This window comes from Humulus lupulus, chromosome X (assembly GCF_963169125.1).
Source record: "Humulus lupulus chromosome X, drHumLupu1.1, whole genome shotgun sequence".
Classification (NCBI taxonomy): Eukaryota; Viridiplantae; Streptophyta; class Magnoliopsida; order Rosales; family Cannabaceae; genus Humulus; species Humulus lupulus.
The window spans coordinates 238,083,837-238,101,291 of NC_084802.1; the positions used below are offsets into that span (position 1 = coordinate 238,083,837).

The 17,455-nt window shown below is 37.3% G+C and overlaps 1 protein-coding gene across 1 annotated transcript in view; it reads right to left on the bottom strand.

Moving 5' to 3' along the window:
• Positions 1–599: 599 nt before the first annotated feature.
• The window catches only part of LOC133806877 (uncharacterized), a 41,136-nt gene continuing 24,280 nt past the window's right edge, over positions 600–17,455 (bottom strand). Inside the window, exons 3-5 of the mRNA XM_062244960.1 lie at positions 1,136–1,325; positions 828–1,079; positions 600–746 (exon numbers count right to left, since the gene is read on the bottom strand). Of these exons, the coding sequence (XP_062100944.1) occupies positions 600–746; positions 828–1,079; positions 1,136–1,325 (589 nt within the window). The remainder of the gene's footprint in view (positions 747–827; positions 1,080–1,135; positions 1,326–17,455) is intronic.

A 17,455-nucleotide genomic window follows, 5' to 3' on the forward strand; every position in this document is an offset into this window, starting at 1 on the left:
TCTCTAAATTCAAGTCATTTTCTAAGCCTCTTTGTTATTTTCTATTCTTCTCTCTGCATCTATCTCATGTGTTGAGAATTTCCCACTCTAGTCTAGGTGATTCTAAGGATACTTTGGAAGACTGTGAAGAAAATTGAAGATCGATTCAGTTTCTTGATAATACTTTGCGACAGAAAGGATACAAGGGTTAGAGAAACTGAGGGAAGGACTCATTCATTCCGCTGCATATACTGTAAGTATTCTTATCATTGTTTCTCTTTGAATTCAATTTTAGAAACATATTCTAGGTTATCTCATATTAATTTGTTTAATATTAGATCTACATGAAAATAAATAGAGATCCTGTATAAGTTTTTTCCAACACAACCCATATTCTTTGCCTCAAATTGAAGTCTCTTTGAGTAAAAAGACACTTTAAACTCTTATGATCATAATCTAACTCAAACTTTTCCCCATACAAGTAACATCTCCAAATTTCCAAGGCAAAGATCACTGCTACAAGTTCCAAGTCATGTGTAGGGTAGTTCTTCTCATGTGGCTTCAATTGGCGTTAAGCATAGGTAACAACCTTGTCATTTTTCATAAGAACACCTCTTAAACTAGTAACAGAGCATTAGTGAATACCACGATGGTTCATCACTAATAGGCACAGTGAGAACAAACACCGTTCTCAATCTTTGTTTTAGTTCTCTAAAAGCTTCTTCACAACTTTCATCCCACATGAACTTTAAATCCTTTCTTGTCAACTTTATCAAAGGCATCACAATTTGAGAGAAATATTCTACAAAGCGAAGATAGTAACCTGCTAACCTAAGAAAACTTCAAACTTTAGTAACATTCTTCGATCGTTCCCACTGCAAGACAGAGTCTATTTTAGCATGATCAACAATAATGCCTTCTTGAGAGATTACATGCCCTAAGAATTTTACATTGTTCATCCAAAAATCACGCTTCTCTTTCTTAGCATATATTTGATGAACCCTCAAATTCTGCAACACTATTGCTAAGTGCTCAACGTGGTCCTCAGGTGTCTTGGAATACACCAGAATATCATCAATGAAAACGGCCACTAACTTATCCTATTCATAAGGTCCATAAATGTCACAGAGGCATTTGTTAACAAAAATGGCATCACCAAAAACTCGAAGTCCCCATATTGTCTCCTGAAAGCAATTTGAAGAATATCCTCTTCCTTGATCCTCAATTGATGATAACCTGACCTCAAGTCAATTTTGAAAAAGAACTTTGAACCTACAAGCTGATCAAATAACTCATATATCTTTGGCACAGGATACTTGTTCTTAATTGTCATCTGATTCAATTTCCTATAATAGGCACAATGGCACAATGATCCATCAGCTTTCTTTGCAAACAAGACTAGAACTCCCCATGGATAAGTAATGTTCCAAATGTTACCTTTATCCACCAGCTCACCCAATTTCTTTTTCAATTCAGCCAACTCTGTAGGTGCGATGTGATAAGGAGCAATAGAAATTGGTTGAGCCCCAAAAATCAAATCAATTCAAAACATGATCTCCCTATTAGATGGAAATCCTGGAAAATCCCCCAGAATCACATCTAGAAAGTCACTAACCACTATATCAAAGGGAACTATCCTAGATCCCAAGACTCATCCTCGATTGCAAGGAGATTCCCATAACATTCTAAGTTTCTTTCCTCACATAAACATTCCTTTAGGATAGGATTCAGCCTCACTGCATTCATACTGGCTAAATATATAATAAAATTTCTACTTGGAATCAAAAGAGTCACATTTTTTGCATGAGAAATCTAGAATAGCTTGGTACTTAGATAATCAATCCATGCCAAGAATCACATAAAATTATCCCATGGGTAAAACTATCAAGTTTCCTAACAAATTATGTCCCTTAAGCACGATACTAATCTTCATATGGTGGATACCTCACCATGTCCTCCCATATGTACACTCAACTGTAAAGCAGGACTAAAGTTTCCCAACTCAAACCCAACATGTAGCAAACATCAAGGATATAAAAAGTTGTGGTGCACTAGTATCAAATGATACATTAGCCCAAGAGTATTGTATAAGAACCATACCATCAAAAAATCTTGGCTCGCACCTCCCCACATATCATCACCATCAAGAGCATAAGCATGAGAAAAGGCTTTTCCTTTTTCCTAGTTAGATTTCTTCTTCCCACCTTTTTCCTCATAACGAGCCTTAGTTCAAAAGGCTGACATCACACACTCATTCATGTCTGTAAAGGTTAGAGTAACGATCTCATCATGTGTTGTAGTCTTCAATCGACTCATGAACTTTTCAATCAAAGGATACTAATCAATGACACCTACATAAACATAGAATGTCACCTCTACAAACTATATGTAGAATTTATTCATTGACATCTATCTTATCTAGTCCTTCCATGACCCCATTAATCTATCATTGATCTTAATCAATCAAATGATCCAATCAAGTTCTCCAATGAGATGTGTTAAAACATTGTTCCCTGAAAAGCCTTTTCAAAATTTCCTCAAATAATCCCATCATTTCTCTGATCCTACTTAAGGCCTCCCACCAATCTGGTGCGCTCCTTTCCAACTTGGACACATCAAAGGTTACTTGATACTCTTCAGGTGTTCCCATAGTGTTGAAGTTTTTCTTTATCTGCATCAACTACCTTTTAGCACCATGGGATCATGTCGACCATTAGACTTAGGCATTTTAATGTGATAAAAGATTTAGAAATAATGACTCCATCGAGTAACTAGATCCACCTGTTGGGGATAAATTCCTCTTGAAGCCTAAAGGATGGCATTCATTAGTAATCCAGCTTACAGAGGAGGAATATTAACCTGCGGAGCGTCAACTCCAAGCGCAATTCTTGTTGTCTTTCACCTCGGAGCCATTTTCATAGGTCAGTAAATCAAAAGCTAACTAGTTAGTGGGGAATGGATGTTATCTATATGTCTTTCATATATCAAAATATTTAGTTTTAAAAAAATATATAATCTATTTGGTGACACACTCAGAGGTATGTAAACTCGACACTCTAATACCATTTTTCTATCACGACCCGAGCCCTAGGTCGTGGAAAATTTGTAATATCCATAACTTTGGTGGTCAAATGTCAAACTTTGACCCTTGTTGCAAAATAGTGCTTAAAAACGATATGTTAGTTTATACCATATCATACAATAAATTATAAGTTCAAAAATAATGGAACAACTCCTTTAATTACATAAAAAATATTAGTAAAAAAATTAGGATCATCCATCATTATAAATAGAACAATAATCTTCCCACAGTTATGAAATCACCAAACAATTAGATTTAATAAGTCATAAAATACCAAAATAATACTTAGCATCCATCTTTCATCATTCCTAACTATTAGTTGATTAAGAGGTACAGGCCATAATGTTTCATATTAAGTACATAAACAGTTCTTTAACGAATAGGACTAACAACTAGAAATAGGACTGAGCGATGCATATATTAATTGTTATTATTATTATTATTTGAATAATATTATATCAATATTAGAAAATTCCCAAATTTGTTATTGTGACTAAAATCTTGTATTGGTACAAGAGGATTAAGGTTGTCTGGAACAAATTTCAATAGTTCACATTAAAACAAAGTTATATGGAATCTTTGGATTAAAAAATGTTAGTACGGTTCACTAGTATTATGAATACATGTAATCTAGATCCGGATTACTCATGTAGTAGGATATCTTATGGAGGTACTTTGTATAATGTGATTATACAGAACTGGACCCGATATGTTATTAATACTTAGTTAAATATCGTTTTTTTTTATAAATATTAATTAAACATATCAACAAGATGATCATATACAAATTGATCTCAATCCTGAAGTTATTATTTACTCTTGCTTATGTCATTTGAGTCCTTTGATTCACTCATTATGGTTTGTAAGAATGATCAAGCTTAAAACTTTTGTTTTGGGGACTAATTGATGTAAGTGGTTGGGGACATAGTATACAGATATGGAATCTATACCTTTATGAGAGGAATGGAATAATGGTTCCCTTGAAAGAATATGTATTAGACAATTTTTTTAAGTAGGTTTTCATGCATCATTTGGGTGTGCTCTGAAAGTAAGAAAATAAATTCGGGATCCTTTACAATGTGTGCCCTAGCCCTATTTATAGATGGTTGGGGAAATTAATTCCCGAATGAGGGATAACTACAATTATCCTCCCCTAATGGGGCTTAATACTTGATAAATAGTAATTCTCCCAATAAATGAGCTAGTGAGCCCCTGCGTATCTCAGTGGGCCCAATACGAGGTATTCTAGCCCACTAACTTATTGGGCAACACGATCCTGACAGTGTTAGGAGGGTAGCAGCACGTTTTCTCATGTCAGGAGACGTCATGAGACATCCAGCTTGTCGCTTGTATGGGATTGACACCATGTTCTGTGTAATAGTAATTGTCAGATGGCTGCTTGTGGTCCAAGGCCACTGTGCTTGACACTTGACAAATCTTCTCCATGTATGGAAGAGCCTTTTCGTAGACATGGAGGAGATGAATGGAGGAGATGCTCTTGTAATGAGATTTGGTGTAGCATCCTGGAACATGGTCCTCGGGAAGTACCGTTTCCATGAGGACATGCTCCTCCAGTGGTGGTGAACTATGATTGAAGGTTGGGCTTACCTCCCGTGGAGCTCAAGGAAAGCCCAAGGAGACTTAATCAGCTTTCGTGAAGACTTTAATTGAGAGGAGTAATTTCGAGGGAGGTACTTAGGTTGAGACGGCTGGGTGTCTTAGAGACCTGACACTTTAAAAAAGGTAATGCCACATGTCAGTTCGCTATTGTTGGGTTCACCAATCGATACAATTTAATGAGAGTTCTTTTCCATGCCCAAGACTTCTATTCCGTTCCCGAGACGTCCTTTCATCTTTTTTATCACAATTTGTGTTCTGATAAGTGTGATCATTAGATCGTGCTTGAGTACCTACTTTCTAGGTGATCAAAGGCTAGGGTTAAGTTTCTCTTTACCCACACCTGATGGTATATATCAAAGTAAGAGTTGAAATAAGGTTAAATCAGTGAAAGGACATATTTGGAAAAAATTTGTTCTTCAGGACAAATATGTAATTGAGATTAATTAATTAATTATTAATTTTTAAAATAAATTTATCAAATAATTAATTATAATTTTGAAATTATTATTAAATAGTAATTATAATTTTTGAAATTAATAAATAATAAAAATATTAGTTTTGAATTAATTAGTTTTTTATTTAAAAAATGTAAAAAATAAATCTAATCATTCAAATTGGATTTGAATTTGTTTATAAATTTATTCAGATAATTAAAATATTTATCTGATAAGGTTGGTTATCAACTTTTAGATATTTTATCATTTTTGAATAAAAATATTATTAATGGTTAAAACACATGCCTTGAAAAGGACATGTGTCACACGCAAGTCACAGTGCTTGCACTATACTGGCGTGTAACAGAGTCCCAAGACTCAATCTGGGATATTTTATTTAATGAATTAATTTAATAATTAAAATTGTTTAAATTTTAAATTTTGAAATTAATTCAACTATTGAACAATTAAAATGAAAATATTTTTCTAGAGTTTTGAAAAGAGACTTAGTGATTAAGTTTTCTAAGTTTTTCACTGATTTTTCACCAAATATATTGTGTTCTCTAAGCCTGAAAACCAATCTCATACGTAATTCCAAGAACACATGTGTGGAGTACATCTTGTGAATCACTAAATATTCCCACTATTACTCTACATGCCCACGCACGTCTTGAGCTGTAGAGAACACATTGGAAGATCGTGGTTTGAGTACCTGTTGATTGCTTGGATTGTATGTTCGTTAATTAAAATACTAAAAGATTGCAAGGACTCTTGATAGACTTCAACTGGTATGTTCTTCTTTATATTAGTTTTGATTAATGTATGTATATTAATGGATATGTTATTTAAAGCTTGTCTAAATAAAAAAAAAATTGAAATCTCTTTGGTCCACCACCCCATGCATTATGTTGTGCATATGGTAAACTTGTTACCAACAATTAGTACCAAAGTGGTCATTAATCTCTGCATATAGTAATTGTTGTGTGGGTATAATATGCATTCTTATGTTATTGTAATATGTGATATATTGATGGATGTATGTGTGATATATGATTGTTCTTAAGAGTCATTAATTATATGGTGTTTTGGGTTTAGGAATTGTTCTTAAATTTTTTTCTAGATCTTCAAAATTGTAAGCCATATTTGGAGCATAGTATTTTTTAATTTAATTTTTTGGTGTTGTAAACGTTTTTTACAAAATTGTGTAATCCCGAGCCCCATGCTGCTCAAGCCCCAAGGATCACACTCAACCATGGTCGAGACTCACTCGGTCACCTACCAAAATTCCCCCTTGTCATGACCCTAGCGTGCACCCCTACCATGCCCTAGCTGCACCCCTAGTACGCCCCTACCGCACCGCAAGCGAGCCCCTGCCACGCCCTTACCGCGCACCCCTACCACGCCCTCACCATGCACCCTTATCGCGCCCTTGTTGTGCTCTTGCTGAGCAATGCGGTGCGCAGGCGGCTCTCAAGTCGTCTGCATCGTGTCGAGCCCTCTTGTTGCAAATTTCCACTGCTTGGCTCCTCATAAGAGCCCTAGGGTAGCTGGATGTTTTCTTGAACTTGCGAGCTTGGCCCAATGTCAAATAGTCTTTTAAAATACTAATTAAATATTGAATTAAGTGGCCCAAATTAAAAATGGGCCTAAATAACTTGTTGGGCTTTAATTAGCCAAGTTCAAATATTGTTAAAAGATTGTTTAAAAATAATTGAAGTTATTTATAAAACAAAATTGGGTTTGATGGCATAAAATTAAATGATGGCTCGAAGACGAAGATGGAGATTCTACATGAAGCCTTGTTTTTAATTTTTATTTTATTTTGTAAATTTATTGCAAGTGTTGTAATTTTTCTAGAAATACCCAAAACACCCGGATCAAATTTATTTATTCTATTTATTTATTTAATTTTTTGAATGTATTAAATATGTTTAATAGCATTGTCGTGCATTGTAACATGCCATAAATATTACCCACATAGTATTTAATTAAAACATGTATCTCATACGAGTAGCAGCATGTTTTAATTAGGAATGTCTTATTTGATTATATGTGTTTTTTGATGAATCATATAATAAAACTAGCTTAATCTAGTACAAGGTGGTGAATTACTTTTAAAGAGTTAATTTTAAATCTATTTGATCATTAATTTTCTTAGATAGATAAGGGATATTCTTAATAATTAGAGAATTTATAAACTAAATAATTTAAGGACCTATTTAGAAGTATTATTAAATTTTGTTTAATATTTAAATGCTTAATTTTATTAGTAATTATTAGAATATCATTTGGTATGTTAATTGAATTAATTTAATAACAAAGCATAGGATGTTTTGAGTAAACACATATTCTAAAACAGCAAGTGGGAGAAGGAGATGTAACAATAATTCCTATGATCTCCATTATTAATTAACACCGAAGTTTCATGGAATGGGCCTCGAGGCGCCTTTTTTTGTGTCACTCTAAGAAAGGTTTCAGACTGTGTTATTTTCAAGGTTAACTCTTTATTTTTTTAAGAATAGGATTGTATGATATATTTCAAGTTTGACTAAACCTAAGGCACACTCTTGAGTTAAGTCATTAATCTAAAATAATGGGTTATACTCACAAAGGTTGACTAGGCTTTCGAGGGAACTAGTCAGTCTTTACCAAAGAAGTGGTTGTTAGTAAGTTAAAAGAGAAAATTGTTGATTTTAAGTTTTTACTTATGAATTTGAGAAGTTATCAAAATTAATTTTGAAATTAGTCTGACCTATCCTAAGGCTGGTCCATTAATTGTTAAATTAATTTATACCAGTTTAGTAATAAATTTTTTATGTGTTATTTAAATTTGTTGCATTCATGCATCATATTTACTATTCTGAAATTAATGATATTTATTATATATGCTAAATTCTTCTTATGATATTTATTTATTTCCAACAATCATGTCTGATTATTTCTCTCAACTATACTCTAGAAAAGGTTGAATTCGACATTAAAAGAATTCATGTTTGGCACGTCTGTATGTTGTACATTCTGAGCCAAATTGCAATATCTGATATTATATATCAAAAACCACTTGAAGAGCCATATATAGATGATACCTATAGTATGCATGAAAAATATACCAAATGTTTAAAGAATGATCATCGCGGCGGTTTTTATAATCAAAAGCCTGCCAAACGAGTATAAAAACAAGAATAAACACGTCAAGACATCATATGAGTTGTGGCATATGATTTGTAAAGATGTTGGAACTCCACATATACTGTGTACGGTGCAAAATAAATGGGAAGGTAAATTCATATTTGCCTTTACTTTTACACTTATGTGATCGATATTAAATTAACATTATGAGTGTTATGATCCATGATTCTAAAAATATTTTTTTGTTCCTTGCAGAAATGAAAACTCTTCCTCCAAAAGAGTCAAATTGTAAAGGAAAGGCATCGGTGTCAAGGAACAAGTGGAAAGCCAACATTAGTTTTAGAGATTCATTGTTATTTTGAACAATTTTATTTCTTTATTTTTGTTTTGGAAATTTTAGAATTCTTTAGTCAGAAATAACTAATGTTTAGAAATTAAGTTCGTTATTAGTAATTTGATTATTAATATTTTGAAACTTATTTCTATGTTGCATGAACAAGGTTTTAATATTTTTTTAGTAATAATTTTATTGTTATTTCGAGATCTGGTATTGAAATTTGTTATGCAAAATCCATTGATGGGTTGTATAAACTAAAGGCTAAAGAATGATTAATCTATAACTCTAAAATGTTTAAAGTTGCTAATCCCATACCTATTAAACGCCAAAGGACTGATTCCAAAAGTGATACATATCTTTGGCACTTGAGATTGGGACATATTGGTTTAGATATGATAACAGGTTAGTAAAGGAAGGACCTTTAAGAGAATTAACTATTGGTTCACTTCCAGTTTGTGAATCCTGTCTAGAAGGAAAAAAGACCGAAAGATATTTCTCTACTAAAGGTTCAAGAGCCAAAGAACCACTCCAACTTGTACACACTAACGTTTTATCCACTTAATGTACAAGCAAGAGGATGGTATGAATATTTCGTCACTTTTATTGATGATTATTCAAGATATGGTTACCTATACTAAATGCAAAGGAAATCTGAAACTTTTGGGAAATTCATAGAATTCCAACCAGAAGCTGAAAAGCAATTAGGTAAATCACTAAAAAATCTTTGATATGATCGAGGAGGAGAGTACTTGTATTATGAATTCAAGGATCATTTGAGTGAGCATGGAATTCAATCCCAACTCACAACACCTGGAACGCCACGGCAGAATGGTGTTTCAAAAAGAAAGAGCAAGATATTACTAGATATGGTTAGATCAATGATGAACTATTCATCATTACCATTGTCATTTAGGGGCTATCCAATTCAATGTCCAATGTACATATTGAATGTTGTTCCATCTAAGTCAATCCAGAACACACCATTAGAACTATTGAATGGTAGTAATCCTAGTTTGCATCATTTCGTGTTTGGGGGTGTCCAACACACATGCTAAAGGGAAAGACAAGGAAGTTGGACTCTCGGATTGAATTGTGGATGTTTGTAGGGTATGCCAATGAGTCTAGAGGTGGTATATTCTATATTCTAAAATAAAACAAAACATTTTTATCGAGAAATGAAACTTTTCTTGAATATGAATATATTAATAACCACAAGCTTCGTAGTAATGTTGTACTGGAGGAAATGATCTCAGATCAAATAAATAAATCACCGACTATTCACATTGAAAAATGACAAGAAGAAGCCACAAGTTCTAGTCATAATAACAGAGAACCTCGTCGTAGTTGGAGGAGGTTTGTTAGGCAACCAATTCGCTATGAACATGAAGTTCAAATGCTTGTGTCTAAAACAAACAAAGATAATCCATTAACATATAGAGATGCAATGAGAGATTCTGACAAAGAAAAATGGCAGGACACCATAAACCTGGAAATGGAATCGATGTATTCCAATTTCGTATGGGTTCTTGAATAACTACCAGAAAATGTTAAACCTATCGGTTGTAAATGGTTATTCTAGAAGAAAAGAGGCGTGGATGGGAAAGTAGAGACCTTCGAAGCTAGACTTGTAGCCAAAGGCTATACACAGAGAAAAGGGGTTGATTATGAAGAAATTTTTTCTCTCATGGCCATACTAAAATCAATTCACATACTCTTGTACATAGCTGTTTGCACAGAATATAAGTTATGGAAATGGACGTTAAGACAATGTTTTTGAATGGCTATCTTGACAAGACCATTTATATGTCTCAACCAGAAGGGTTCGAAGTCAAAGGTCAAGAGCAAAAGGCTTGCAAACTTCTTAGGTCAATTTATGGACTCAAACAAACTTTAAGATCTTGGAATCTAAGAATTGATGACACAATAAAAATTTATGGTTTTAAACAAAATATTGATGAACCTTATGTCTACAAACAAATCAAAGATGGCAAACTGGTCTTCTTAGTTCTTTACATTGATGATATTCTACTGATTGGAAATGACGTAAAAACATTAACAAAAGTAAATAAATGGCTAGCTGGACAATTCTAAATGAAGAATTTGGGAGAAGAAAACTATGTTCTAGGCATTCAGATCCTTAGGGATCGACATAACAAAGTTTTAGCACTATCTCAAGCAACATATATTGATAACGTACTAGGACTCTTCAGTATGCAAAATTCCAAGAAGGTTCATATGTCAACCCGCCATGGAATTGTCATTTCTAAAGAATAGTGTCCTAAGGCACCTCAAGAAGAAGAGGACATGAGACAGTATCCTTACGCCTCTGTAGTATGCAGTCTCAAGACTTGACATTTGTTATGTAGTCGGGATAGTCAGTCATTATCAATCCAATCCAGGATTGAGTCATTGGGTTGCAATAAAGAATATTCTCAAGTATCTTAGGAAAACTAGAGAATATATGCTTGTATATTCAGGTGGTCACCTGAACCCCACTGGTTACACTGATTCTGATTTTCAATTAGACAGAGATTGTCGGAAATCAACTTTTGGATCAGTGCACACTTGGTGGAGTAGTTGTAGTCTAGCATAGCATCAAGCAAACTGGCATTGCAAATTCTACCATGGAAGTCAAATAGATAGCGGCTTGTAAAGCAGCTAAAGAGGTTGTGCGACTCAAAAAGTTCTATACTAATCTGGAAGTTGTTCTAGACATGGATAAGCCACTAGTCCTATACTGTGACAAAAGTGGAGTGATAACTAACTCAAAGGAACCAAGGATTCACAAGAGGGGAAAGTACATCTAGAGGAAGTACCACTTGATCAGGGATATAGTCCACAAAGGAGATGTAGCAATTACGAAGATAGCTACAGAACATAATCTTGAATATACTCTCACTAAGACTTTAGCTACTAAGTCTTTTAAGGATCATGTTATAAACATGGGTTTGAGAGAGATGCCTCATTTTCTTTAGGGCAAGTGGGAGATTGTTAGGAATGGTTCCCTTGAAATGAATTTGGGATCCTTTACAATGTGTACCCTAGCCTTATTTATAGATGGTTGGGGCAATTAATTCCCTAATGAAGGCTAACTACAACTATCCTCCACTATTGGGGCTTAAATACACAATAATTGGTAATTCCCCCAATCAATGAGTTGGTGGGCCTCTACATATCTCAGTGGGCCCTACGAGGTATTCCAGCCCACTACTTTATTAGGAAACACACTTCTGACAGTGTTAGGAAGGTAGCTGTAACGCCCTACTACCTTAGAGTCATTACCAAGTGAGTTTTAAGACAAAACAGTGCAATGAACTCGCTAACCGAGGTTTTTAAAACAAAAGTGTGACTAATAAAAAGTTAAGGCTGTAATCTTTGAAAATGCGCTGTTTCATTAAAAACTTCTAGTATTAAACATTTGGGATCCCAAAATAAGGTTTGAAAACTATTTACATCTTGAAATAAGTTTACAATTGATTAATTATAAAAATCATAGATTATTACAGCCATTTCTCGAATAAACCCCAACCAAAGCAGTCGGGCAGGCCAAACATGTATGCGTCGCTTCACGCTCTCCGTACTCATGGTTGGATGACTCAGTCTTTGCCCTTACCTGCAACACGGAGCACCCGTGAGCTGAAGCCCAGCAAGAAAACTCATGCAGTTCATAACATATGCCAAATATACAGTTAATCATATCAGATAGTCTACAGACAAACAAGTCAACCATTAGCCAAAGCAAACACGGCCATGCCGCCCCAGAACCCTTACCACAGCCTGGGGTCTCGGTCCTCACCGTAAGGATCTCACATGTATCCTCTGGGTGCTACCCTGACTATAAGCATCCCATGTGCTAAGTGTTACTTCCGGCCCCGCTGCCGTTCTCGGCCTTGCCGCCCTCGGCCATAGCCGTTCATTTCACTATAATCACACATATAGTATATCTCAAAATAACATTCAAACAATTATCAATTCATTTAAATCTGCACCCTAACATGTAATGCAATATAGGGCCGTGCCCTGCAATCATCTCATCATGCAACATGCAATATAGGGCCGTGCCCCGCAATCACACTATGGGCCCATGCCCTATCCTACGGGTGTTATAGTTTTCTTACCTTTCCATTCAATAGCTTCCGATGCACCAAGGCCACAAGCACGGTCCTCTAGCACGAGCCTCCTCAAAATCCTAGTCACAACACACATATAACACTTTTAATACTAACCAACCCGAAACCACTTCCCGGGACCAATCCCGCACTCTCGGAACCTCTAATTCCCTAAAACGATACATTGGAACCATCCCCCGAGTCCCCGGGCAAAAGCCCTAAAAACCAGAATTTTGGCTGTCAAAATTGGCCTAGGGCCACGGCACTCCCTTCAAGGGCCGCGGCGCCCAGCGGCTTGGCCCCCATCCTGAAGCATCGTCGCGCCGCGGCGCTCCATCGCGAACCCAGATTTTCTGGGTTTTCCCATGCGTTTTTCCCGAGCTTCAACCTCTCCAAATCACCCCAAACAAATACCTCAACCCCAAAATCAAATCAAAACCTCATATAAACCATCTAACAACCCATAAACTCTAGATTCAAGCTCAAAACACAAACATACCCAACAATCCACCCTTAGATTGCAAAATCAGCAACTTCAAACTAAAACTTTAAAAACTTAACTCAAGCTTTAAATTTCACAAATCAAAACTTAAATATGCATAAAATGCTTACCTTAAGTAGAGAATTCACCCAAAAGCCTCCTTGATCTCCTCCTAAACTCCCACTTCAACCCATATTTCTCTTCTTCTTCTTCTTCTCATTGACCTAACTTTCCTTCTCTTTATTTTTAACAAAGCCATCAAATAACCCAAATGACCAAACCGTATACCCTATAATCCCAACTGAAAATTGTCTAAGCCCCTTGCCAAATGACCATGCTACCCCTCCAAATACTCCTTTCCCAACTAAGTCCTCAAGGGCACTCTAGTCCTTTCACTAATATTTCAATTCTACCATTTTCCAACTAAACTTGTTACTCACAGCAGTAACTAATGGTTACCCAGGTTACTCAATCACCAATAACCATTACCCGCTAAATCTCAACTTAACCATAGAATTCCCAAGGTACCCCTAGGCTCCTCCCGAGCCGGGTATAAAATCCCGTTGTGACTTTTAAGTTAATTTGCTCTCTAGGACCGTCTCGGCACGTGCATCACAATAATAACACCACACTCATGTGGTACAAATCACAGAATACAATTATCACATATATGCCCTCAGCGGGCTAAAATTACCAATTTACCCCTATCATGCGAACGGGGTCCACATGCATATTGATTTCACCTAACATGCATACTAACCATGTAGTCATGCATCTCGAATGTTCAATTAGTCATATAACATGCTTTAAATCATAATCATGCATTTAACTCATAAAATCACACATAAATCCCATCATGCCCTCCTGGCACGCTAATCAAGGCCCTTAAGCCTTATTAGCGAATTTGGGTCGTTACAGTAGCAGCAAGCTTTCTCATGCCAGGTGGCTTCGTGACATCCAGCTTGTTGCTTGCACGAGATCGACACCACAATCTGTGTAATAATAATTGTCAAATGGCTGCTTGTGGTCCAAGGTCACTATGCTTGACACTTGGAAACTCTTCTCCATGTTCAGAAGAGGCTTCTCGTAGACCTGGAGGAGTTGAATGGAGGAGACGGTCTTGTAATGAGACTTGGAGCAGTATTCTGGAATATGGTCCTCGGGAAGTATTGTTTCCATGAGGACATGCTCCTCTGGTGGTGGTGAACTATGATTGAAGGTTTGGCTTACCTCCTGTGGAGCTCAAGGATGGCCTCATGGGACTTAATTAGCTTCCGTGGAGTCTTAATTACTCCTAATGTGTGCCACGTGTCATTTGGTGAAAATACAGACAACATTTGCCCCCTAAATCTTCACTCGTCCTTGGACAATGAAGACTTTAATGGAAAGGAGTATTTTCGGGGGAAGTACTCGGGTTGAGACAGTTGGGTGTCTTAGAGACCAGACACTATAAAAAAGGTAATGCCACATGTCTGCTCCCTATTGTTGAGTCCGCCAATCGATGCCATTTAATGAGGGGTATTTTCCATGCCATGGATGCTTATTACGTACCTGAGACATCCTTTCACCTTTTCAATCATGATCTGTGCCTTGATAAGTGTGACTATTGGATCTTGCTCGATTACCTACTTTCTAGGTGATCAACGGATGGGGTTAAGTTTCTCTTTTCCCAAGCATGATGGTATATTAAAAAAATTTCCTCCATCACATTTCACTTTTGCGTTAAAAAAATTTCACTCCCAGAGCTCAAAAAACTCCCATTTTGGAAAGAACATGCTCATTAATCTTAGAAATCTTTCGTTGTTGACTCTAGATGGTTGGAGGGAATCACAGTATTTTTGGATGAGCCAGACATGATACTTTCACGTTCTTACGCGACTTAGCACTTATAGGCGCTACATCTCGAGTATTTCTTCTTTACCACTTCTTTGTTTTTGCTTGTTCTTTATATTCTCTGGGAATTTTTGGGCTTCTGTTTAGGCTATTTAAATGGTTAGGAGTTAGAGGTTGTTTTACCTCTTTTTAGCCATATTTTGGGTGCTTGTTGGTGTCGATACCACCTTTCGTGCCCGAGTGGTTGTCTTAGGGTATTCTCGTGTTTCAACAATTTTCCTTGGGTCAAAATGCTAACTGCTTGGTTTTTGTTTCAGATGTCCAAGGAGCTCTGTGAACTACACAATCACAATTTTCACGCTTTCGACAAGGAACTAATCATGATGGCCAAAGGTGGTCGAGAGCCGAAGGAAAGAAGAGAGTTGGTAGTGAGGGAGGTAGCTCTAGTGGCAGAGCGGCCGCGGAAGGAGTGCAGATTATATCCTGAACAAGCTAAAGCATCCCGGTGTCATGATTAGCATCATCAACCACTACAGGATCAGGGGTGAAGGCCTTCTCATCCATCTTTGTCATGAGAACGAGAGGTCTCACCGGAGTGTAAAAAACCTCGAAGCCTGGAGCCAATCACACCTCCAGGCAGGAGCAACACTACCTCTCCACCAGTACTTCATCAACTTTTTGAAGTTCATGGGGATTAATCAATTCCAACTATCCTCACATGGATACAGGGTCCTCGTGCGCCTGTATGTCCTGTACTGAAGAGGAAATTGGCCTGAACCTTCTTTAGCAGAGATCTTGTATCTCTACAGGTTCCGGGCTTTCCTAAAGAAGAAATGGTCTGACCTCAATGGGTTGTACACCCTGATGAAGAATACCAACATGAGATACAAGACTCCTCACCTCAACGAGAGCCATGCATGTGACTACAAAGACCATTTCTTCTTCACCAACAACTTCCCGCTCTGGACCAACCCTACTATCATCTTGGAATTCTCCAGGGTTGGTAATTTTCTTATCACCTTCTAAGTTTCCATTCTTCGGGGTTGGTAAAATTCTTTGTTACTTTGTTGTTTTCCTTATGTTAGGTTCCCTCTGTCGTATGCTACGTGTCCATGATTTCCAAAATTGCCTGGAGATGATGAACGTCCTCCTGGATATGGAATTGGAGCTAAGTCAGTTGGTAATGGAGGACAACCTCATCGAAGTTGGACTCCTCAAGACGGGGCGGGACATCAGCAACCTGGACCTAACTCGTTTAAGGAATTCCACCAGTTCTTGGGCGATGGCTGCAGCCAACATAAATTATGTTGACGGACTAACCCACACTTAGTATAATATGCAACTATTGGACGAGGGCTTGGAGAACGCTTAGGCTTTTCCGGCACTTATACAGTGTGGCCTCAACTTAGCACATCATTGGACTCAGGTGGAATACCAAGATTACCAAGATATGGTTGACTCTTACCTCTGCCACCCGAAGAGGTGGCTGCCTGCTCGGGGGTTTGTACCTTTGGATGATGTTACATCCTTCAACGCAAGTGTTTTTGTTAGTACAAGACTAACACCACTCAGAAGATGGGGAGGCTCATAGGGGAGTTTGAGCACTCAATGCTTCTCCCAGAGTAGCCATCTAGTGTTGGGGCTTCCGAAGAAGCCCACATGCTCTCGACAATGATGTCTTTATTATTGTATTTTCCCATGCTTCTATTGGTACTAACACTTTGTTTCTCCTTGCAGGTCATATGGGTTTGGAAAACATTGCTCGTACCGCCAAGTGAGTCCCTGAGGGTCACAGTAGATCTGAGGCTGGAGAATCCCAATGACCCAACGAGAGGGTGGAACCTTCTCCACCGTCGAAGAGGCAGCAGATGTCATTGGCCCCAAGCAAGGTGTCTCGGGTGGAGGACACATCTGTCTTGGAAGTGTCTTTGTCTCCTTCCCCTCCCGATCTTCCAGGGGTTTTCAGGGATATCGAAATCCCCGAAGATATTGTTTCCCCCGAGGTGGAGGAGAGCCCAGTAATTGAGAACATTCCCCGCTTGCTCGTGTATTGGGAGAGGTATGAGGAGCGCTCCTTGAGCATTATAAGGCCATGGTGGAGCATTTTGATGCTCGCGTGGAAGAGGGCAACCAAAACTTGCACAAGACAGTCGAACCCCTCCATCAGCTCAAACCTCCTCAGGCGAGGCCTTTGGAGCCTCTCATAGGCCGAGCTGAGTTGGACAACCTTTTCACCGAGAAGCTCGGCAAGGTCATGCCTCTGCTTGCGATGGAGCATTTTCAAGGGCTCAGCTCCACCATGTGTGAGCTGACTTCTCGAAGCTTTGTCACGCTAGGTGATGACAACGAGGCTTCTCTCATCTCCATGTTCTGATATGCCTCCATTAGGGTAATTTTCTCCATAGTTTCAGTATATTCTATGTTGTGATTATTTAAATTTAACTGACTTTT